This window comes from Nerophis lumbriciformis, linkage group LG10 (assembly GCF_033978685.3).
Source record: "Nerophis lumbriciformis linkage group LG10, RoL_Nlum_v2.1, whole genome shotgun sequence".
Classification (NCBI taxonomy): Eukaryota; Metazoa; Chordata; class Actinopteri; order Syngnathiformes; family Syngnathidae; genus Nerophis; species Nerophis lumbriciformis.
This window is the reverse complement of record NC_084557.2, coordinates 52,592,700-52,618,371: the sequence shown is the minus strand read 5'-3', so window position 1 is coordinate 52,618,371 and position 25,672 is coordinate 52,592,700. Positions and strand designations below refer to the sequence as shown.

The 25,672-nt window shown below is 39.6% G+C and overlaps 1 protein-coding gene across 1 annotated transcript in view; it reads left to right on the top strand.

The window, feature by feature from the left end:
* Positions 1-25,672, top strand: part of b4galnt3b (beta-1,4-N-acetyl-galactosaminyl transferase 3b) — a 161,396-nt gene that overhangs the window by 36,583 nt on the left and 99,141 nt on the right. The window contains exons 2-3 of the mRNA XM_061969424.1: positions 18,421-18,473; positions 18,603-18,668. Of these exons, the coding sequence (XP_061825408.1) occupies positions 18,421-18,473; positions 18,603-18,668 (119 nt within the window). The remainder of the gene's footprint in view (positions 1-18,420; positions 18,474-18,602; positions 18,669-25,672) is intronic.

Below are 25,672 nucleotides of genomic sequence, written 5' to 3'. Positions count from 1 at the left end.
ACTCAAAATTGCGCTCTAGCACCCCCTAGGAAAAAACACAGACACAACTGCCTGTAACTTCCAGTAGGAATGTCGCAGAGACATGAAACAAAAACCTCTATGTAGGTCTCACTTAGACCTAGATTTCATACACAGACACCTTTCAGCAAAAATCAACAGGAAGTTGGCAATTCCCCTTTCAAAACAACATTTTAGTAAAAACTGTCATGTCTGTGTAATCCTGTTTTGTTCTAAGTCATGTTTTGTTTAGTTTCTGGCTTTTCACTCCTTTGTCTTGTTTGCATGATTACCTATTAGTTTCACCTGTTCCTCGTTTGGACTCATTGTGCACTCTTGTTTGTCACCATAGCAACCATTAGTTTTCACCTGTCACGTCACGCACCTGTTTCACGTTTTGAGACACGCACCTGCTTTCACTAATCATGTCCATAGTATTTAAGTTCATTCATTTTCTGTTGTTCGTCCTGACGACCTCAACACATTTATGCTCTGTTCATGCCTGATACTTCTTTCCATGTCAATTCCTCAAGCAACTATTTTTGTCCAAGCCAAGTAAGTTTTTGTTCCATATTCATAGTCTTTTTGGTTTCATAGTTTATTCTCCGCCACTGTGCGCGCTTTCATTTATTCCTTTTTTTGATAATAATAAATCATGTACCTTCATTCCCGTCTCGCACGAGCCAACTTTCCGTTGCATCCTGGAAAAGCACACACCCCGGACCAAGTCATGACAAAAACAGTCACTTTTGCCTCTTTGAGCTGTAATTTGACCCCCTTAACATGCTTCAAAACTTACCAAACTGGACAATATACGAATATTGCGACCTAATAAAAAAAGCAAACCCCAAAACTCAAAATTGCGCTCTAGCGCCCCCTAGGAATAAAACACAGACAAAACTGCTCCTAGGAAGAAAACACAGACAAAAACCTACATTTCATAAATTGACAACCCCCAGCAAAAATCAACAGGACGTTTGCAATTCCCCCTTCAAAACAAAAGTTTTATAAAAACCAGTCACCTTTTTCAAAAAGTATCTCCTCTGAGCGCGTTTGTCGTGTCGGCTTTAAACTAGCACAGGAGAGAGATTGAACCCTTCTGATTAAAAGTTGACGAAAGAGTTTTAATTACTGCTCCGGTTTGGATTTTATGTGCCGTCAAAGTCGGTCCCGTCCATCGCTGCTTGCAGCTTTAATTTGACCTGGTTTTGTATTTGTTTCGTATCATCCCGTGAGGTGTATATTACTTTTTTTTTTGTTTTGTTCGGTTTGTACTTCATGAAGTTTTGCACTTGTTGTGTTTTTTTGTTTGTTTTCATTATATTTGGATGTAATTGCTGGTTTATATGATATCCATGAAGTAAGACTACGTATTATGTTGAAGGGGGCAGGAAAATATAAGATTTGTCTTCATCCTGCTCCTTCTCAGGCATTGCTGTGTAAATGTATCATTGACAGAGGTGGGTAGAGTAGCCAGAAATTGTACTCAAGTAAGAGTACTGTTACTTTAGAGATTTATTACTCAAGTAAAAGTAAGGAGTAGTCACCCAAATATTTACTTGAGTAAAAGTAAAAAGTATGTTGTGAAAAAACTACTCAAGTACTGAGTAACTGATGAGTAACATACACACACATATCATATATATATATATATATATATATATATATATATATATATATATATATATATATATATATATGTATGTGTGGGAAAAAAATCACAAGACTATTTCATCTCTACAGGCCTGTTTCATGAAGGGTTTCCCTCAATCATCAGGAGATTTTAATGGGAGCATTCACATACCATGGATTATATAGGGCACAGAGTGGGTGGGTACAGGCTGGTGTAGGGGCGTGGTGATTGGCTCATGTGTTACCTAGGAGGTGTTTCCGTCTGTGGCGGCATGCTGTTACAATTTTGCTGCGCTTGTTGAGGGATGACAGGTCTGGACGGTAAATAATAAACAGTTTTTCTTTCAAGCATAGGTTGCATCTTTTATTACCACTATTGTAAGGTGTGCTGGATGCAAGAATTTGCCATGTTATTGAATATTCAACATTATTGTCTTTGAGGTCCCAAATGTGTTTGCTGAGTTCTGTGGTATTCCGCAGGTTTTGGTTCCTGAAAGAAGCCTTGTGATTGTTCCATCTGGTTTTGAACTCTCCCTCAGTTAATCCTACATATGTGTCGGATGTGTTAATGTCCTTACGTGTTACCTTAGATTGGTAGACAACTGATGTTTGTAAGCACCCCCCGTTGAGAGGGCAATCAGGTTTCTTTCGACAGTTGCAACCTTTGTTGGTTTTGGAGTCGCTCTGTCCGGGGGCCGACGGCTCATTTGCAATTGTTTTGTTGTGGTTTGAGATGATTTGTCGTACATTGTTCATACAGCTGTAGCTCAATTTAATGTTGTTCTTGTTGAATACTTTTCTTAGGGTGTTGTCTTTGGGAAAGTGTTTGTCAATCAGATTGAGGAATTTGTGTCCAATGTTAGTTGAGACGTTTTTGCTGTATGGGGGGTTGTACCAGATGATGTCGTTTCGTTTTCTGTTCTTTCCCAAAGACAACACCCTAAGAAAAGTATAAGTAAATATAAATTATATATATGAATGAGGTAGATCCCCATGACTTGATCAATTGAAAAGTAGCTCGCCTGCAGAAAAAGTGTGAGCACCCCTGGTGTAGGTGAATAAATGGTGATTGTTTCATACGTTAGGGCGGTATAGCTCGGTTGGTAGAGTGGCCGTGCCAGCAACTTGAGGGTTCCAGGTTCGATCCCCGCTTCCGCCAGCCGTTGTGTCCTTGGGCAAGACACTTTACCCACCTGCTCCCAGTGCCACCCACACTGCTTTAAATGTAACTTAGATATTGGCTTTCACTATGTAAAGCGCTTTGAGTCACTAGAGAAAAAGCGCTATATAAATATAATTCACTTCACTTAATAATAAAATATATTTTTTTAATCTAACATTATAAAATGAGCTGATAACTGTGCTGTCCAGTTGTCATATCTTGCTTTCTTGTTACTATTCTTAGTCTCATTTGCAAGTATTCAATCGTAAACGTTGCATGCAGTTGCAATTCCAAGCTGGTAGATGGCAGTAGTGTATAGGCTAACTCGTTTTTATTGAGGGCCACAATGCAATAGTTAGCGCCACACTGTTACCGCTTGTAACAGTAAATATGTGAGTATAAACGTACAATAACCTCGTTACTAGGGCTGATGTTTGATAAGAAATTATCGAGTTCGAGCCCATTATCGAATCCTCTTATCGAACGATTCCTTATCGATTCTCTTATCGAGTACAGATAGGTTGTTGTATATGGAAAAAAAACACACAATATTTGGTTTAACAAAAGCTCACTTTTATTATTTAAGAAAAAAGTAAAATCTAATAAATAAATAAATATTGACTGTTACCCCCCTAACAAAAAATAAATAAAATAAATAAAAAATTGACTGTTGTTACCCAAAGTATATTAAGTGGGATTTTTCAGAAAAACAAATATATACAGTAACACAAAAACAACCTGTCTCTGTGATCACTATAGGTGTATAAATAATAACATAGTGTTAAATAAAATCAGTCCCTTGGGCACAAAACTGAAAATAATACAGCTCTCCAAAAAGTGCACTTCTGCTGCTATTGGAACATAGCTGTTTGTTATGATGCTTTGACATTGTTGCACTTTATTTCTTTATTGAAAGAAAATTCTATGAAGAGAAAAGTTGTTTGCAAATGTGGTTACAATGCTAAAAAAATGAAAAGTTCAAGCTAAAAAAAAGAAATACACTTTATTGAGTTAACATTATTTCTTTATAGGGGGAAAGATGTGATGTTATGAGCTAGGGAATATAACAACTACACTACCCAGCATGCAACGGGAGTGACGAGCGAAAAGTGTTGTTGCATGTCGCCACGCCGGCAGCTAAGAATGAGGTTATGAGCACGCTGTGAAAGTAAACGTCAAGAACTCAGCCAACGTCTGCATTATTTATATTAGACAGACAACACATATACAGTGTGATTTTGTTTTGTTTACAAGGAAAGAAAAACAAAATATATGTTGTATATATATGTATGTGCTGCGGTTGCTTTAAGAACGTTGCGACAGCTGCCGTAAAGGAGGTGCGTTGCTAGCCTGGTTGCTATGTTTCCGGTTGGTGGTAAAAGTGTTGGTCATGTGTTTGTACCATGCTCAAATCTCTCAGTAAACTTATTCATTGGATTATACCTTTTGTTTTGAACTTTATTACACCTTGGAGCGCTTTTTCCGGTCCATTGTTTTTCCTGCTTTCGCTATCTGCGCCTAATGACTGAGCTACGTGACATCATTTCTTGTGATGTCCCAAGGAGCATTTATGGTCGGGACGGGATTCGTTCCCGGGGATTCGAATAAAGAACCAACTCTTTTTCTTTACTATAGTGGTCTCGATAACGGGTACCGGTTCTCTAAAAGGGATTCGAGTCCGAGGACTCGGTTCTTTTCTTATCGAACAACCGGGAAAACCGGTTTCGAGTATCATCCACAATTTGCATCGTCAGCTGTATTTGAATTCTTACTTTATTCATATTATATTACAGACTGATGGATAACTTGCATTGAAATTGTACGTCATGGTGAGAAGCAGATATTTAAGTATCAGTGATGTGCAGTCACTAGAGGCAGGTGAGGCGGTGCCTCACCTGCCATCATGGAAAGAAAAAAAATGTAAAAAGAAAAAAAAATATATTAAATTGTTAAATGTATCCAGTGATTATACTATAAAGTTATTTTCCATTTAACTTCACCAGTTTTAGATTATTTTTATTCAAAATCGCTGAATTTTCACATTTGCCGTTCAAATACTGAGAAGAGACGGTGCGGTGAACAGCAGCCAGTCGAGGCACGTCACTCAGTGCCTCAACATGGACGGACTCGGCTAACTGCTGACCTGCTGTGCAGTGAGACCGTATTGCTATATGAATTATATTATACATTTCCATAGTTTAGTTAGCTGAGGTATATAATGTACAGTGTATTTTGTCAACAACTGTATGTGTGTAACGTATTTCTTGTGCTGAGCGATCATAAAACGGCTGCAAAAGACGCACTGGCTGAGGCTCGCCTCCTGCACCCCCCGCCGTAGAATTGTTATATCAACTAAAGCCCACACTTAAACTTTCCACGTGCAAGATTGAATCTATTTTAAAAAGTTATTTCATAAGAAGCCAAAAAGTGCAAAAACAATAATGTTCGTGTTGGAGGAGTTGTGAATGACTGCTGGGCCACAACATTAGGTACACCTGCAGACTGCAGGTGTACCTAATTCACAACTCCTCCAACACGAACATTATTGTTTTTGCACTTTTTGGCTTCTTATTAAATAACTTTTGTAACCTATTTTCATGGGCTTTCCTCTTTGTGATGTTAAGTTCCTGTTATGCGCTGTTATACAGTATATGCCTTGAGCTCTTATTTTGAAGGCGCTAAGAGCGGAAGTGATGTCACGTTGCGGAGGTTTTTGAAAGAAGGTAAATAAAGTGGTCCTCGTGTAAACTGGAGCCTCCGTGTTTGTTATTTTGTAGTCTCATACAGTATAGGCGACATTTATAAACCCTCGGTTACACTTTTTTAAATAGATTCAATCTTGCACGTGGAAAGTTGAAGTGAGGGCTTTAGTTGATATAACACTCCCATCAGGGGGTTCATTAATCCAGCACAACAGCGGCGCATTGACTTCATTTATAAGTAAAGGTAAGACCATAATAACGTTTTTTTTTATTAAATGTGCTTTTTTGTGTGCTACAGTTTGTATGTGTAAAGTTAAAGTTAAGTTAAAGTAGCAATGATTGTCACACACACACTAGGTGTGGTGAAATTTGTCCTCTGCATTTGACCCATCCCCTTGATCACCACCCCCTGGGAGGTGAGGGGAGCAGTGGGCAGCAGCGGCGCCGCGCCCGGGAATCATTTTTGGTGATTTAACCCCCAATTCCACCCCTTGATGCTGAGTTTCAAGCAGGGAAGAATGCTGGTATGAGCTTTTAAACATAACCCGTTAACTGCTGCCAATCAAATGGTGAATAAGATACTCTTTAGGGTTCATATGTTTGTAAATGTGACTGTGATGAAGTCAGTGCCTCACCAGCCATCAACCTCACCGCACGTCACTGTTAAGTATTTACTTTGGATAACCAAAACAAAATAATCTTGGAACATCTTCTTGCATGATCAGATAATATTAAAGTGTGGCACGTGTGCAATTGCATGCAGTGCATTATTCTGTCAAAATGTAAAGAACAAATATGTTTACCCAGAAAGTGCTTCATTAGTTCTAGCCTTTCGCAGGCCACAATAAATGCTGTGGCTGACCACATAAAATAAAGTGTCAGGCCACATAAAATATTGCCATTCTTTGTGCTGAGTTGGCATTGACAATTGCAACAGAGGTTCAGTAGTTTGTCTCAGCTGCTCCAGTAGTTTGTCTCCTCACCAAGTTGAGACAGTTTTTAGTCTGCAACTGGACACCACGTCACGTGCAACAAAGGTATTGAAAAATGATACCCTTTGACTTCACGTGAATGGATACCAGGCAGTAGCGTATTCGGAACCCAGCCCTTACGAGCAGAGGTGGGTAGAGTAGCCAGAAATTGTACTCAAGTAAGAGTACTGTTACTTTAGAGATTTATTACTCAAGTAAAAGTAAGGAGTAGTCACCCAAATATTTACTTGAGTAAAAGTAAAAAGTATGTTGTGAAAAAACTACTCAAGTACTGAGTAACTGATGAGTAACATACACACACATATCATATATATACATATATACACACAAACATATATATATATATATATATTTATAAACACACACACGCACACACATATATATATATATATATATACATACACACATATATATACACACACACACATATATATATACATACATTGATATATACAGTATATAATTTATATTTATTTATTTTGCCGTTTTTGTTTGCATGTTAAAGGTGTTTTAATGAATATACATGCATGTTTAACACATATAGATTCCTTTCTTTCATGAAGACAAGAATATAAGTTGGTGTATTACCTGATTCTGATGACTTGCATTGATTGTAATCAGACAGTAGTGATGATAACGTCCACGTTTTCAAATGGAGGAGAAAAAAAGTTCCTCCTTTCTGTCTAATACCACATGAAAGTGGTTGGTTTTTGGCATCTTATTTGTCCAGCTTCCATATTCGTTTTTATACACTTTACAAGAAATACATTGGCGGCAAACTCCGTAGCTTGCTAGCTTGTTTGCGCTGGCTTTCGGAGACTCTTGTTTTGAAAGCGCATGCGCGATGGAGCGGCACTTTTATTGTGAAGACAGGAACTGTGCAGTCAGTCTTTAGGCTTTTGACGGGGTGTACGGTTGAAATAAAAAAGTGTCTTTTTTCCTTCACACTTTTGATTGATTGATTGAAACTTTTATTAGTAGATTGCACAGTACAGTATATATTCCGTACAATTGACCACTAAATGGTAACACCCCAATAAGTTTTTCAACTTGTTTAAGTCAGGTCATGTGACCGCCTGGCTCTGTTTGATTGGTCCAACGTCACCAGTGACTGCATCTGATTGGTGGAACGAAGTGAACGTCACCAGTGACTGTATTTGTTGAAACGCAGGCACTATGAAGGTCTGTCTGACAGACCAAAACAAACAAAGCGTGCATTAACAGATCGATAAAAATTAGTAGCGAGTAGCGAGCTGAATGTAGATAAAAGTAGCGGAGTAAAAGTAGCGTTTCTTCTCTATAAATATACTCAAGTAAAAGTAAAAGTATGTTGCATTAAAACTACTCTTAGAAGTACAATTTATCCCAAAAGTTACTCAAGTAGATGTAACGGAGTAAATGTAGCGCGTTACTACCCACCTCTGCTTACGAGTCATGGTGGCATCAACCCCAGAATCACAACGCCACTGTCCATTTGTTTATTAACCAACCAGGAAGTTGCTTTTTTTTTGTTGAACTTTCTACAATTTTGGAGACACCCTCGCATTCAACAGCATGCAAAAGTGTCTCATACTTTTGCATGCTTCCAGGGCAGAGGTCTGTGCTCTAGTGCAGTGTTTTTCAACCTTTTTTGAGCCGAGGCACATTTTTTTGCTTTGGAAAAAATGCGGAGGCACACCACCGGCAGAAGTCATTAAGAAACGAAACTCAGTTGAACGTAAAAAGTTGTTGGCTATGACTTTAAAACATAACCAAGCATGCATCAATATAGCTCTTGTGCAGGGGTCAGCAACCCGTGGCTCTAGAGCCACATGTGGCTCTTTAACGGTGCCCTGGTGGCCCCGTGGAGCTTTTTCGAAAATGTATGGGCAGCACGGTGGAAGAGGGGTTAGTGCGTCTGCCTCACAATACGAAGTAGTCGTGAGTTCAATCCCGGCCTCGGGATCTTTCTGTGTGAAGTTTGCATGTTCTCCCCGTGACTGCGTGGGTTCCCTCAAGGTACTCCGGCTTCCTCCCACCTCCAAAGACATGCACCTGGGGATAGGCCCCTCCCACCTCCAAAGACATGCACCTGGGGATAGGCCCCTCCCACCTCCAAAGACATGCACCTGGGGATAGGCCCCTCCCACCTCCAAAGACATGCACCTGGGGATAGGCCCCTCCCGCCTCCAAAGACATGCACCTGGGGATAGGTCCCTCCCACCTCCAAAGACATGCGCCTGGGGATAGGCCCCTCCCACCTCCAAAGACATGCACCTGGGGATAGGCCCCTCCCACCTCCAAAGACATGCACCTGGGGATAGGCCCCTCCCACCTCCAAAGACATGCACCTGGGGATAGGCCCCTCCCACCTCCATAGACATGCACCTGGGGATAAGTCCCTTCCACCTCCAAAGACATGCACCTGGGGATAGGCCCCTCCCACCTCCAAAGACATGCACCTGGGGATAGGCCCCTCCCACCTCCAAAGACATGCACCTGGGGATAGGCCCCTCCCACCTCCAAAGACATGCACCTGGGGATAGGCCCCTCCCACCTCCAAAGACATGCACCTGGGGATAGGCCCCTCCCACCTCCAAAGACATGCACCTGGGGATAGGCCCCTCCCACTTCCAAAGACATGCACCTGGGGATAAGTTGATTGGCAACACTAAATGGTCCCTAGTGTGTGAATGTTGTCTGTCTATCTGTGTTGGCCCTGCAATGAGGTGGCGACTTGTCCAGGGCGTACCCCGCCTTCCGCCCAATTGTAGCTGAGATAGTCTCTAGCGCCCCCCGCGACCCCGAAGGGAATAAGCGGTAGAAAATGGATGGATGGATGGTATGGAAATGGGGGAAAAAAATTGGGTTAAAAATAAGTTTTTGGTTGTAATATGGTTTCTGTAGGAGGACAAACACGACACAAACATCCTAATTGTTATAACTACCACTGTTTAATATGTTTGTGTGTATACTTCACTGATGACAGCGCCATTTTGTCCTACTAATTTCAGTGGCGTTTGAACTCACCGTTGTGTGTACTGTGACTCAACAGTCTGTTTAAATGTATAACTTTCTCAGACGCTGCCACAGAAAGACGTGTTTTATGCCACTCCTTTTTTGTCTCATTTTGTCCACCAAACGTTTTATACTGTGCTTGAACGCACAAAGGTGAGCTTTGTTGAGGTTATTGACTTGTTGGAGTGCTAAGCAGGCATATTTGGTCAGTGCATGACTGCAAGCTAATCGATGCTAACATGCTATTTAGGCGAGCTGTATGTACATATTGCATCATTATGCCTCGTTTGTAGCTATATTTGAGTATTAAGAATTTGTATTTGCATGTCTCGTGACACATTATCTGTATGTAATATTGGCTGCATTTCTCATAGATGTTTGTGTGCCATGTTGTTCCAGACCACAGCAAACGTTACCCAGCTTGCAAAGATTGTAATACATCCATTAGGAGACGTTTCCTTTAACTTGGACACACACATCTATACCTTTGGCCATTCTAAGGCAGTCATTTCCAGGAGTTATCTCACCTTCTGAGAAGATTTACTAATGTTTCCCAATGTTGTAAAAATGTGTAGAATAAATATTATAATTCAACATTTCCGTCAACGAAGATTTGCGTCAGCCTGCGACACATAGTCATTTTGATAGTAGGCTATTATAGCCAATTAGCTACTTTCATCATGTGTTGTCTTCATTATAACACTTATATAAGACTTTTAAAGTCATTTTGATAGTAGGCTAATATAGCTAATACAGACACTTACATCAGGTGTTGTCTTCATTATAACACTTATACAAGACTTTTAAAGTCATTTTTAAAGTAGGCTATTATAGCCAATTAGCTACTTTCATCATGTGTTGTCTTCATTATAACACTTATATAAGACTTTTAAAGTCATTTTGATAGTAGGCTAATATAGCTAATACAGACACTTACATCATGTGTTGTCCTCATTATAACACTTATATAAGACTTTTAAAGTAATTTTGATAGTAGGCTATTATAGCCAATTAGCTACTTTCATCATGTGTTGTCTTCATTATAACACTTATATAAGACTTTTAAAGTCATTTTGATAGTAGGCTAATATAGCTAATACAGACACTTTCATCATGTGTTGTCCTCATTATAACACTTATATAAGACTTTTAAAGTCATTTTGATAGTAGGCTATTATAGCCAATTAGCTACTTTCATCATGTGTTGTCTTCATTATAACACTTATATAAGACTTTTAAAGTCATTTTGATAGTAGGCTAATATAGCTAATACAGACACTTACATCATGTGTTGCCTTCATTATAACACTTATATAAGACTTTTAAAGTAATTTTGATAGTAGGCTATTATAGCCAATTAGCTACTTTCATCATGTGTTGTCTTCATTATAACACTTATATAAGACTTTTAAAGTCATTTTGATAGTAGGCTAATATAGCTAATACAGACACTTTCATCATGTGTTGTCCTCATTATAACGCTTATATAAGACTTTTAACATCATTTTGATAGTAGGCTAATATAGCTGATACAGACACATCATGTGTTGTCTCCATTATAACACTTATATAAGACTTTTAAGTCATTTTGATAGTAAGCTAATATAGTTCATTATAACACTTATATAAGACTTTTAAAGTCATTTTGATAGTAGGCTAATATAGCTAATACAGACACATCATGTGTTGCCTTCATTATAAGACTTATGTAAGTATTTAAATTTTTTGCGGCTCCAGACCGAATACTTTTGTGTATTTGTGGTCTAATATGGCTCTTTCAACATTTTGGGTTGCCGACCCCTGCTCTAGTGTTTTAGTTCTTGTCTTGCGCTTCTTTTTTGGTGGCTTTTTCTATTTTTCGGGGGGTATTTTTCCGTAGCAGTTTCATGTCTTCCTTTGAGCGATATTTCCCGCATCTACTTTGTTTTAGCAATCAAGAATATTTCAGTTGTTTTTAATCCTTCTTTGTGGGGACATTGTTGATTGTCATGTCATGTTCGGGTGTACTTTGTGGACGCCGTCTTTGCTCCACAGTAAGTCTTTGCTGTCGTCCAGCATTCGGTTTTTGTTTACTTTGCAGCCAGTTCGGTTTTAGTCTTGCTCTGCATAGCCTTTCCTAAACTTCAATGCCTTTTCTTAGGAGGCACTCACTTTTTGGTTTAAGCATTAGACACCTTTTTTACCTGCACGCTGCCTCCCGCTGTTCTGCCACCTACTGAAGAGTATTACATGGTTACTCTGCCGAGCTCTAGAAAAGCACCGACACTCAACAACAACACATCATTTGCAGATTATAATTGCTGGTTTGCAAAAAATATTTTTAACCTAAATTGGTGAAATTAGATAATCTCCCACGGCACACCAGACTGTATCTCACCAGAGGTGGGTAGTAACGCGCTACATTTACTCCGTTACATCTACTTGAGTAACTTTTGGGATAAATTGTACTTCTAAGAGTAGTTTTAATGCAACATACTTTTACTTTTACTTGAGTATATTTATAGAGAAGAAACGCTACTTTTACTCCGCTACTTTTATCTACATTCAGCTCGCTACTCGCTACTAATTTTTATCCATCTGTTAATGCACGCTTTGTTTGTTTTGGTCTGTCAGACAGACCTTCATAGTGCCTGCGTTTCAACAAATACAGTCACTGGTGACGTTCACTCCGTTCCACCAATCAGATGCAGTCACTGGTGACGTTGGACCAATCAAACAGAGCCAGGCGGTCACATGACCTGACTTAAACAAGTTGAAAAACTTATTGGGTTGTTACCATTTAGTGGTCAATTGTACGGAATATGTACTGTACTGTGCAATCTACTAATAAAAGTTCCAATCAATCAATCAAAAGTGAGAAGGAAAAAAGACCCTTTTTTATTTCAACCGTACATCCCGTCAAAAGCTTAAAGACTGACTGCACAGTTCCTGTCTTCACAATAAAAGTGTCGCTCCATCGCGCCTGCGCTTTCAAAACAAGAGTCTCCGAAAGCCAGCGCAAACAAGCTAGCAAGCTACGGAGTTTGCCGCCAATGTATTTCTTGTAAAGTGTATAAAAACGAATATGGAAGCTGGACAAATACGAAGCCAAAAACCAACCACTTTCATGTGGTATTAGACAGAAAGGAGGAACTTTTTTTCTCCTCCATTTGAAAACGTGGACGTTATCATCACTACTGTCTGATTACAATCAATGCAAGTCATCAGAATCAGGTAATACACCAACTTATATTCTTGTCTTCATGAAAGAAAGGAATCTATATGTGTTAAACATGCATGTATATTCATTAAAACACCTTTAACATGTAAACAAAAACGGCAAAATAAATTAATATAAATTATATACTGTATATATCAATGTATGTATATATATATGTGTATATATATATATATATATATATATATATATATATATATATATATATATGTGTGTGTACCGTATTTTCCGCACCATAAGGCGCCCTGGGTTATAAGCCGCGCCTTCAATGAACGGCATATTTCAAAACTTTGTCCACCTATAAGCTGCCCCGTGTTGTAAGCCGCATCTAACTGCGCTAAAGGAATGTCAAAAAAACAGTCAAATAGGTCAGTCAAACTTTAATAATATATTAAAACCAGCGTGATGTGGGCGCGCATGGAATCGTATATCAACATGGACGAAGCTGCGTGAAAAAAGCCACCCGGCCTCTTCGCGTAAACTTAAACTTACCTTAACCACTCGCTCATCTTTTCTTCATCCATCCCTTCGAGTTAGCTTTTATGATGACGCCGGCTGGAAAGGTCTCTTTTGGCAAGGTCTTCCTTTTGAATATCACCATGGGTGGAAGTTTCTGGCCATTAGCATGGCAAGCTAGAACCACAGTGAAGGATGACTTCTCATTCCCTGTGGTGCGAATATTCACCGTACGTGCTCCCGTTGTATCCACAGTGCGGTTCACAGGAATATCAGTTGCTGTGAAATAGTAATCCGTGTGCGGATGGAGAGATTGCGTCTTTTCATGAACCGGATCCCTGTCGCTTTGTAGGAGCCATTTTGTGGTCTTTACAGATGTAAACACACAAAGGAAATGATAATATCCGCGCGCTTTTTCTTCTTCTACGCGGGCGGGTGGTTGCTTACAGTAGAAGAAGAAGCGCTTCCTGTTCTATGGGGGCGGGTGCTTACCTTGGCGGTTGCTTGCGTAGAAGAAGAAGCGCTTCCTGTTCTACCGGGAAAAAAGATGGCGGCTGTTTACCGAAGTTGCGAGACCGAAACTTTATGAAAATGAATCTTAATATTTATCCATATATAAAGCGCACCGGGTTATAAGGCGCACTGTCAGCTTTTGAGAAAATTTGTGGTTTTTAGGTGCGCCTTATAGTGCGGAAAATACGGTATATATATATGTGTGTGTGTGTATATATATATATATATATATATATATATATATATATATATATATATATATATATATATATATATATATATATATATATATATATGTATGTATGTATATATATATATATATATATATATATATATATATGTATATATATATATATATATATATATATGTCTTAATAAGGTTATCCAAAAAATAGTGCTCAATACCGTAGTAGAGCGCAATATATGTATGTGTGGGAAAAAAATCACAAGACTATTTCATCTCTACAGGCCTGTTTCATGAGGGGGGGTACCCTCAATCGTCAGGAGATTTTAATGGGAGCATTCGCATACCATGGTTTATATAGGGCACAGAGTGGGTGGGTACAGGCTGGCCTAGGGGCGTGGTGATTGGCTCATGTGTTACCTAGGAGGTGTTTCCGTCTATGGCGGCATGTTGTTACAATTTCGCTGCGCTTGTTGAGGGATGACAGGTCTGGACGGTAAATAATAAACAGTTTCTCTTTCAAGCATAGGAAAGTGTTCCCAAAGACAACATCCTAAGAAAAGTATTCAACAAGAACAACATTAAATTGAGCTACAGCTGCATGAACAATATACGACAAATCATCTCAAACCACAACAAAACAATTGCAAATGAGCCGTCGGCCCTCAGACAGAGCGACTCCAAAACCAACAAAGGATGTAATTGTCGAAAGAAACCTGATTGCCCTCTCAACGGGGGATGCTTACAAACATCAGTTGTCTACCAATCTAAGGTAACACGCAAGGACATTAACACATCCGACACATATGTAGGATTAACCGAGGGAGAATTCAAAACCAGATGGAACAATCACAAGGCTTCTTTCAGGAACAAAAACCTGCGAAATACCACAGAACTCAGCAAACACATTTGGGACCTCAAAGACAATAATGTTGAATATTCAATAACATGGCAAATTCTTGCATCCAGCACACCTTACAATAGTGGTAATAAAAGATGCAACCTATGCTTGAAAGAAAAACTGTTTATTATTTACCGTCCAGACCTGTCATCCCTCAACAAGCGCAGCGAAATTGTAACAACATGCCGCCATAGACGGAAACACCTCCTAGGTAACACATGAGCCAATCACCACGCCCCTAGGCCAGCCTGTACCCACCCACTCTGTGCCCTATATAAACCACGGTATGCGAATGCTCCCATTACAATCTCCTGACGATTGAGGGTACCCCCCCTCATGAAACAGGCCTGTAGAGATGAAATAGTCTTGTGATTTTTTTCCCACACATACATATATATATATATATATATATATATATATATATATATATATATATATATATATATATATATATATATATATATATATATATATATATATATATGTGTGTGTGTATATGTTACTCATCAGTTACTCAGTACTTGAGTAGTTTTTTCACAACATACTTTTTACTTTTACTCAAGTAAATATTTGGGTGACTACTCCTTACTTTTACTTGAGTAATAAATCTCTAAAGTAACAGTACTCTTACTTGAGTACAATTTCTGGCTACTCTACCCACCTCTGTATCTCACGGCACACTGGTGTGCCACGGCACAGTGGTTGAAAAACACTGCTCTAGTAAATGACACCGTACAGTACAGTACAGTACAGTAGCCCATCCAACGCGATCTTTGTTTTCTTTGAATTCAAGGTTTGTTTGTTTTAATACTTTGAAAGTAGGGCCAGTTGTTTAAAAAGTTGATGCTTGAGAGGGAAAAACAAGTGCACATGTTATCCACTACACATTGTGTCAAAGTCAAAGAGATAAAAATAGACCCTCGCTCGCTTTCCCCAACCACCACTCTAGAATTACTTGTGTTGCCAAAGCTGGCGCTGTCTCCCCCAATGGGTGTGGGTGTGGGTGTCTCCACCCCAGTGATAATGACACACTTCATTCCACCAGCAAAGTCTCCCCTCGCTCCCGCCACAAGCCCATAAAAACAAAGACAAAGATCTTCTCTTTTTTTCCATCAAGTTTTCATTTGAAAAGATGATGGAAGTGTGATTTTTGGCAGGTGAGGCAACACCTTTGCCCCCCATTCAATGGGTGGGGACACTGGGCTTTATTGTTCATGTGACGAAGGCTGGATAGAAGTGGAAGTAGAACATTCAAAGAGTGGAAATGTATTGCGTAAGCTCCAAAGTAATGGAGGAAAAAGGCTAAAAAGAGGGGAAATGGAGGAAAAAGTAAAAAAAAAAAAAAAAAACATAACTTGGTAGGTAAAACATTCAGTGCACAGATTACTAGAAGCTTCAGCGTCTTGTGAGCAGAGGTGGGTAGAGTAGCCAGAAATTGTACTCAAGTAAGAGTACTGTTACTTTAGAGATTTATTACTCAAGTAAAAGTAAGGAGTAGTCACACAAATATTTACTTGAGTAAAAGTAAAAAGTATGTTGTGAAAAAACTACTCAAGTACTGAGTAACTGATGAGTAACATACACACACACATATCATATATATATATATATATATATGTATGTGTGGGAAAAAATCACAAGACTACTTCATCTCTTCTTACAGGCCTGTTTCATGAGGGGTTCCCTCAATCATCAGGAGATTTTAATGGGAGCATTCACATACCATGGTTTATATAGGGCACAGAGTGGGTGGGTACAGGCTGGCGTAGGGGCGTGGTGATTGGCTCATGTGTTACCTAGGAGGTGTTTCCGTCTGTGGCGGCATGCTGATACAATTTCGCTGCGCTTGTTGAGTGATGACAGGTCTGGGCGGTATATAATAAACAGTTTCTCTTTCAAGCATAGGTTGCATCTTTTATTACCACTATTGTAAGGTGTGCTGGATGCAAGAATTTGCCATGTTATTGAATATTCAACATTATTGTCTTTGAGGTCCCAAATGTGTTTGCTGAGTTCTGTGGTATTCCGCAGGTTTTGGTTCCTGAAAGAAGCCTTGTGATTGTTCCATCTGGTTTTGAACTCTCCCTCGGTTAATCCTACATATGTGTCGGATGTGTTAATGTCCTTGCGTGTTACCTTAGATTGGTAAACAACTGATGTTTGCAAGCACCCCCCGTTGAGAGGGCAATCAGGTTTCTTGCGGCAGTTGCAGCCTTTGTTGGTTTTGGGGTCGCTCTGTCCGGGGGCCGACGGCTCATTTGCAATTGTTTTGTTGTGGTTTGAGATAATTTGTCGTATATTGTTCATACAGCTGTAGCTCAATTTAATGTTGTTCTTGTTGAATACTTTTCTTAGGGTGTTGCCTTTGGGGAAGTGTTTGTCAATCAGAGTGAGGAATTTGTGGCCAATGTTAGTTGAGACGATGAAGTAGTCTTGTGATTTTTTCCCACACATACATATATTGCGCTCTACTACGGTATCGAGCACTATTTTTTGGATAACCTTATTAAGACATATATATATATATATATATATATATATATATATATATATATATATATATATATATATATATACATACACATACATACATATATACACACACACACACACACACACACACACACATATATATATATTGATATATACAGTATATAATTTATATTTATTTATTTTGCCGTTTTTGTTTACATGTTAAAGGTGTTTTAATGAATATACATGCATGTTTAACACATATAGATTCCTTTCTTTCATGAAGACAAGAATATAAGTTGGTGTATTACCTGATTCTGATGACTTGCATTGATTGTAATCAGACAGTAGTGCTGATAACATCCACGTTTTCAAATGGAGGAGAAAAAAAGTTCCTCCTTTCTGTCTAATACCACATGAAAGTGGTTGGTTTTTGGCATCTTATTTGTCCAGCTTCCGTATTCGTTTTTATACACTTTACAAGAAATACATTGGCGGCAAACTCCGTAGCTTGCTAGCTTGTTTGCGCTGGCTTTCGGAGACTCTTGTTTTGAAAGCGCAGGCGCGATGGAGCGGCACTTTTATTGTGAAGACAGGAACTGTGCAGTCAGTCTTTAGGCTTTTGACGGGATGTACGGTTGAAATAAAAAAGGGTCTTTTTTCCTTCACACTTTTGATTGATTGATTGAGACTTTTATTAGTAGATTGCACAGTACAGTACATATCCCGTACAATTGACCACTAAATGGTAACACCCCAATACGTTTTTCAACTTGTTTAAGTCAGGTCATGTGACCGCCTGGCTCTGTTTGATTGGTCCAACGTCACCAGTGACTGCATCTGATTGGTGGAACGGAGTGAACGTCACCAGTGACTGTATTTGTTGAAACGCAGGCACTATGAAGGTCTGTCTGACAGACCAAAACAAACAAAGCGTGCATTAACAGATCGATTAAAATTAGTAGCGAGTAGCGAGCTGAATGTAGATAAAAGTAGCGGAGTAAAAGTAGCATTTCTTCTCTATAAATATACTCAAGTAAAAGTATGTTGCATTAAAACTACTCTTAGAAGTACAATTTATCCAAAAAGTTACTCAAGTAGATGTAACGGAGTAAATGTAGCGCGCTAGTGAGTAAAGTTTATTTTAATCTTGTGTCTATGTTTTGGTCTTAAGCGTGTGTTTGTGTTTTTGAAGGTACAAATCCAGATGACGGCAGCAGCTGGAAGGCAGCCACGCTTGACCAAAGGGTAAGCAACTAAAAATGGTGCATGTTAAAAAAAAGAGGTGGTCACACTGTAGAAAAAAGGGATGATTTTGGGATGCAACCACCCTTATAACAAGCATGGACTCTTTCTCAAATCATGAATCTTTTCCAGGTGAGGCTGGGACATTCACTTGAGGATTCTAAAGCAGGATTTATACCACAGTCATGGAAACCACAGGTGCATTTTTGTTTTGTCTTTATTGCTTTCTACATTTCTGCCTTTTCTTCCCGATTACATGATGCCTTTAAGTGTTTTCTTCATGTTTTTGTTTTGTTTAGTTCCACAATGTGTCACATTAAAATAGAGTTCAGGGAATGGCCACACTTTGCCTTCCTGGTGAAATAATCGGCTCTTCAAAAGTGTTGCCAAAGGACAGAAGATTGTTTGTAGAATGTGTTTTTTTTTTAGCACCTATTAAAGGTGTAAAGGTGGTAGAGATGCGTGGATAGGCAATTATTTCATCCGCAACCGCATCAGAAAGTCGTCAACCATCCGCAATCCACCCGATCTAACATTTGATCAGAACCGCACCCGCCCGTTGTTATATATCTAATATAGACGATGCAAGGCATTAGTGAGGTTATAAAGCTTTTGCCTGTTAAAGAAAGGCGACTGATCCAATGCAGCACAGACATTCGCGTGCCACGCTGTCACGACCCAGACGCACACCAGTGCGCAATCATATGGGAGCCGCGCTGAGCGCACCTCCAAACCGCGCATCTCTAAAAGGTGGGGGTCCACGCTTCTGGAGGTCTTCCACTCGCTGTGGGCATCAAATACTTTTGTAATATAAGCATGACTCCAGATACAGCGCCTCCATATGGCGGTATAGCTCGGTTGGTATACCTATGCCCAGCAACTTGAGGGTTTCAGGTTCGATCCCCGCTTCTGCCATCCTCGTCACTGCCGTTGTGTCCTTGGGCAAGACACTTTACCCACCTGCTCCCAGTGCCACCCACACTGCTTTAAATGTCACTTAGATATTGGGTTCCACTATGTAAAGCGCGTTGAGTCACTAGAGAAAAAGCGCTATATAAATATAATTCACTTCACTTCACTTCCGTCACTTTTAATATGTACACTATATTGCCAAAAGTATTGGGCCACCTGCCTCGACTCACATATGAAGTTGAAGTGCCATCCCATTCCTAACCCATAGGGTTCAATATGACCTTTTGCAGCTAATACAGCTTCAACTCTTCTGGGAAGGCTGTCCACAAGGTTGCGGAGTGCGTTTATAGGAATTTTCCACCATTCTTCCAAAAAGCGCATGTCATGTCTGTGTAATCATGTTTTGTTTTAAGTCATGTTTTGTTTAGTTTCTGGCTTTTCACTCCCTTGTCTTGTTTGCATGATTACCCATTAGTTTCACCTGTTCCACGTTTGGACTCATTGTGCACTCTTGTTTGTCACCATAGCAACCATTAGTTTTCACCTGTCACGTCACGCACCTGTTTCACGTTTTTGAGTCACGCACCTGCTTTCACTAATCATGTCCATAGTATTTAAGTTCATTCATTTTCTGTTGTTCGTCCTGACGACATCCCCGCATTTATGCCCCCTGTCACACTCTGTCCACCGCTGCGCACTTCATGTCCATGCCAAGTAAGTTTGTTTATTAAGCCACAGTTAGTGTTTTGTTTAATTGTTCATAGTTTCTGCCAATGTGCAAGTTTTGTGTTTATAGTCTAGTTTTGTACCTCCGCCCCTGTGCGCGCTTTTAGTTTGTTCTAGTGATGGGTTGATGAGGCGTCATGAAGCGTTTCGACACATTGCAAAACTGTATTGATACTGTGTCGATACTGTGTCACTAAATACTGACATCTGCTGGACATTAAAAATCCCTACAGGCAACCTATGGACCGACTCAACTGACACTGATTTGATGCCCTAGTACAGGGGTCACCAACCTTTTTGAAACCAAAAACTACTTCTTGGGTACTGATTAATGCGAAGGGCTACCAGTTTGATACACACTTAAATAAATAAATATATTGTCATTTGTAAGTTACACGTAAGTGTGATTTAAACAAGAATAGCTAAATAAATACATTTATATATATAAAAAAATGGGTATTTCTGTCTGTCATTCCGTCATACATTTTTTTTTCCTTTTACGGAAGGTTTTTTGTAGAGAATAAGTGATGAAAAAAACACTTAATTGAACGGTTTAAAAGAGGAGAAAACAAGAAAAAATTTAAAATAACATTTTGAAACATAGTTTATCTTCAATTTCGACTCTTTATCATTCAAAATTCAACCGACAAAAAGAAGAGAAAAACTAGCTTATTTGAATCTTTTTGAAAAAATTTAAAAAAGAATTTATGGAACATCATAAGTCATTTTTCCTGATTAAGATACATTTTAGAATTTTGATGACATGTTTTAAATTGGTTAAAATCCAATCTGCACTTTGTTAGAATATTTAACAAAGACAAATCAGTATTTCTTCTAGATTTTCCAGAACAAAAATTTTAAAAGAAATTCAAAATACTTTGAAATAAGATTTAAATTTGATTCTACAGATTTGCCAGATTTGCCAGAATTTTTTTTTTAAATTTTAATCATAGCAAGTTTGAAGAAATATTTCACAAATATTCTTTGTCGAAAAAACAGAAGCTAAAATATTTATTATTCTTTACAATGAAAAATAAATAAATTTACTTGAACATTGATTTAAATTGTCAGGAAAGAAGAGGAAGAAATTTAAAAGGTAAAAAGGTATATTTGTTTCAAAATCCTAAAATCATTTTTAAGGTTGTATTTTTTCTCTAAAATTGTATTTCTAAAAGCAATAAGAAGCAAAGTAAAAAATAAATGAATTTATTTAAACAAGTGAAGACCCATCCATCCATCCATTTTCTACCGCTTATTCCAAGTGAAGACCAAGTCTTTAAAATATTTTCTTGGATTTTCAAATTCTATTTGAGTTTTGTCTCTTTTAGAATTAAAAATGTCGAGCAAAGTGAGACCAGCTTGCTAGTAAATAAATACAATTTAAAAAATAGAGGCAGCTCACTGGTAAGTGCTGCTCTTTGAGCTATTTTTAGAACAGGCCAGCGGGCGACTGATCTGGTCCTTACGGGCTACCTGGTGACCGCGGGCACCGCGTTGGTGACCCCTGCCCTAGTATATACAATAATATAAACCAAGTCATTGTATTTCATTTAGGATTATTTCATATCTTCATTTAAATAAAAATATCTTTTTATCATTTTTAGATACAGTCAATAAATAATGTGAACATGTATCATAACATGGAAATCCAAGAGAACGTGTTGTGGATGATTGTGGACTGGGAATTGTTTTAATTTTATTTTTTACACATTTAAAAAAAAAAAAAAAAAAAAGTTTTTCCGACGTATTACATTTTAGACGATTTCTCTTCTTAGTTATTATTTCTCCGGCTGTAGAAAAGAGCCGCTCACAGGGCACAGAGGAGGCGTCAGTGCGACACAGTTCGTGTGTCGGTCACGTGACCAAAACAGCTCATGATCGGTCACGTGACTTTCTAAAAGCGGTACGCGCACCGACACAGGGTTTTGCTCTATGAGCTCGATGCATGCGCCGATGCATCGGTGTTGCCGGACCCATCACTAGTTTGTTCCTTTTGTTATTGTAAAATTAAATATGTATTCACCTGCAAGTCATATCTGGTCCAAATGTTCATTTGCACCACGGGAGAACAAACCACGCCATAGTCCCAGTCATGACAGCGCATTGGTGAGGTCACACACTGAAGGCCTGGCTCTCAGTCTCCGTTCTAAATTCATCCCAAAGGTGTTCTATCAGGTTCAGGTCAGGACTCTGTGCAGACCAGTCAAGTTCATCCACACCAGACTCTGTCATCCATGTCTTTATGGACCTTGCTTTGTGCAGTCATGTTGGGAGAGGAAGGGGCCCCGCTCCAAACTGTTCCCACAAGGTTGGGAGCATGGAATTGTCCAAAATGTTTTGGTATCCTGGAGAATTCAAAGTTCCTTTCACTGGAACTAAGGGCCAAGTCCAACTCCTGAAAAACAACCCCACACAATAATTATTCCGCTGACCCCTCTCTGTGAGTTTACGTGGCCTACCACTTTGTGGCTTAGTTGCTGTTGTTCCCCAACTCTTCCATTTTTTAATAATAAAGCCGACTGTTGACTTTGGAATATTTAGGAGCGAGGAAGTTTCAAGACTGGATTTGTTGCACAGGTGGCATCCTATGACAGTTCCACGCTGGAAATCACTGAGAGCGGCCCATTCTTTCACTAATGTTTGTAGAAACAGTCTCCATGCCTAAGTGCTTGATTTGATACACCGGGCCAAGTGATTAGGACACCGGATTCTCATCATTTGGATGGCTGGCCAAATACTTTTGGCAGTATAGTGTACCTCTACTTGCTAAATAGAGCTACCAAGTGACTAAAGTGCATTACGGATCATTTCTTATTCCAGGGTTTCCCCTAGACTGTGGCAGTGGGGGCGTGTTTATGGGCGTGGTCACTGACGTCATCGAGTCATTTGCAAAATGTTCTTTTAAAAAAAGCTCAAGAATTGTATGCATACATTTAAAAATACATTTGTTATTCTTAATTAGTATTAACATTTGGTTTATTATCATTTTGCCATATTGTTGCTGCCTTCAGTAATGGCACCATTCCCAAATTATGTCGGCTCTATTGATAACCTAACTAACAACTTTGACAATGCCCTGCGCAAAACCATTGATAGTATAGCACCGCTAAAACAAAAAAGGGCCCCTAAAAGGCGCACCCCATGGTTTACAGAAGAAACCAGAGCTCATAAATTATCATGTAGAAAGTTGGAACGCAAATGGCGCGCGACCAAGCTTGAGGTTTTCCATCAAGCATGGAGTGATAGTTTAATATCGTATAAACGCATGCTTACCTTAGCTAAAGCTAAATATTACTCAAATCTCATCCGCCTCAACAAAAACGACCCTAAATTTTTGTTTAGTACAGTAGCATCGCTAACCCAACAAGGGACTCCTCCCAATAGCTCCACGCACTCGGCAGATGACTTTATGAATTTCTTTAATAAGAAAATTGAACTCATTAGAAAGGAGATTAAAGACAACGCATCCCAGCTACAACTGGGTTTTATTAACACAGATACGACTGTATCTACGAAGGATACTGCAATACAAAATAGTCTCTCTCTTTTTGATGAAATAACATTAGAGGAACTATTACGGCGTGTAAGTGGGATAAAACAATTGGGGCTCCAGTACTATGGAATGCCCTCCCGGTAACAATTAGAGATGCTACCTCAGTAGAAGCATTTAAGTCCCATCTTAAAACTCATTTGTATACTCTAGCCTTTAAATAGACCCCCTGTTAGACCAGTTGATCTGCCGTTTCTTTTCTTTTCCCCTCTGCTCCCCTGTTCCTTGTGGAGGGGGGGGGGGCACAGGTCCGGTGGCCATGGATGAAGTGCTGGCTGTCCAGAGTCAGGACCCGGGGTGGACCGCTCGCCTGTGCATTGGCTGGGAACATCTCTGCGCTGCTGACCCGTCTCCACTCGGGATGGTGTCCTGCTGGCCCCACTATGGACTGGACTCTTACTATTATGTTGGATCCACTATGGACTGGACTCTCACAATATTATGTCAGACCCACTCGACATCCATTGCTTTCGGTCTCCCCTAGAGGGGGGGGGTTACCCACATATGCGGTCCTCTCCAAGGTTTCTCATAGTCATTCACATCGACGTCCCACTGGCGTGAGTTTTTCCTTGCCCTTATGTGGGCTTTGTACCGAGGATGTGGTTGTGGCTTGTGCAGCCCTTTGAGACACTTGTGATTTAGGGCTATATAAATAAACATTGATTGATTGATTGATTTTGTACAATGTATCAAACTCCAGGCCCAGGGGCCATATCTGGCCCGCCACCTCATTGTATGTGGCCCGCAAAGACCATGTGTCTATTTGTTTCTCAATGTAGTCCACTTTCTATTTTGACAGAAAAAAAATACATGTACTGTATGCAATTTCTCAACGTCCATTGCACCTGTCGCCCAGGGGGGAGAGGGGTCCCCACATCTGCGGTCCCCTCCAAGGTTTCTCATTGTCATTCCATTGGGTTGAGTTTTTCCTTGGCTATATACAAACCCCGTTTCCATATGGGTTGGGAAATTGTGTTAGATGTAAATATAAACGGAATACAATGATTTGCAAATCATTTTCAAGCCATATTCAGTTGAATATGCTACAAAGACAACATATTTGATGTTCAAACTCATCAACTTTATTTATTTTTTGCAAATAATCATTAACTTTAGATTTTGATGCCAGCAACACGTGACAAAGAAGTTGGGAAAGGTGGCAATAAATACTGATAAAGTTGAGGAATGCTCATCAAACACTTATTTGGAACATCCCACAGGTGTGCAGGCTAATTGGGAACAGGTGGGTGCCATGATTGGGTATAAAAGTAGATTCCATGAAATGCTCAGTCATTCACAAACAAGGATGGGGCGAGGGTCACCACTTTGTCAACAAATGCGTGAGCAAATTGTTGAACAGTTTAAGAAAAACCTTTCTCAACCAGCTATTGCAAGGAATTTAGGGATTTCACCATCTACGGTCCGTAATATCATCAAAGGGTTCAGAGAATCTGGAGAAATCGCTGCACGTAAGCAGCTAAGCCCGTGACCTTCCATCCCTCAGGCTCAGTGTGTAAAGGATATCACCACATGGGCTCAGGAACACTTCAGAAACCCACTGTCAGTAACTACAGTTGGTCGCTACATCTGTAAGTGCAAGTTAAAAATCTCCTATGCAAGGCGAAAACCGTTTATCAACAACACCCAGAAATGCCGTCGGCTTCGCTGGGCCCGAGCTCATCTAAGATGGACTGATACAAAGTGGAAAAGTGTTCTGTGGTCTGACGAGTCCACATTTCAAATTGTTTTTGGAAACTGTGGACGTCGTGTCCTCCGGACCAAACTGGAAAAGAATCATCCGGATTGTTCTAGGCGCAAAGTGTAAAAGGCAGCATGTGTGATGGTATGGGGGTGTATTAGTGGCCAAGACATGGGTAACTTACACATCTGTGAAGGCACCATTAATGCTTAAAGGTACATACAGGTTTTGGATCAACATATGTTGCCATCCAAGCAACGTTACCATGGACGCCCCTGCTTATTTCAGCAAGACAATGCCAAGCCACGTGTTACA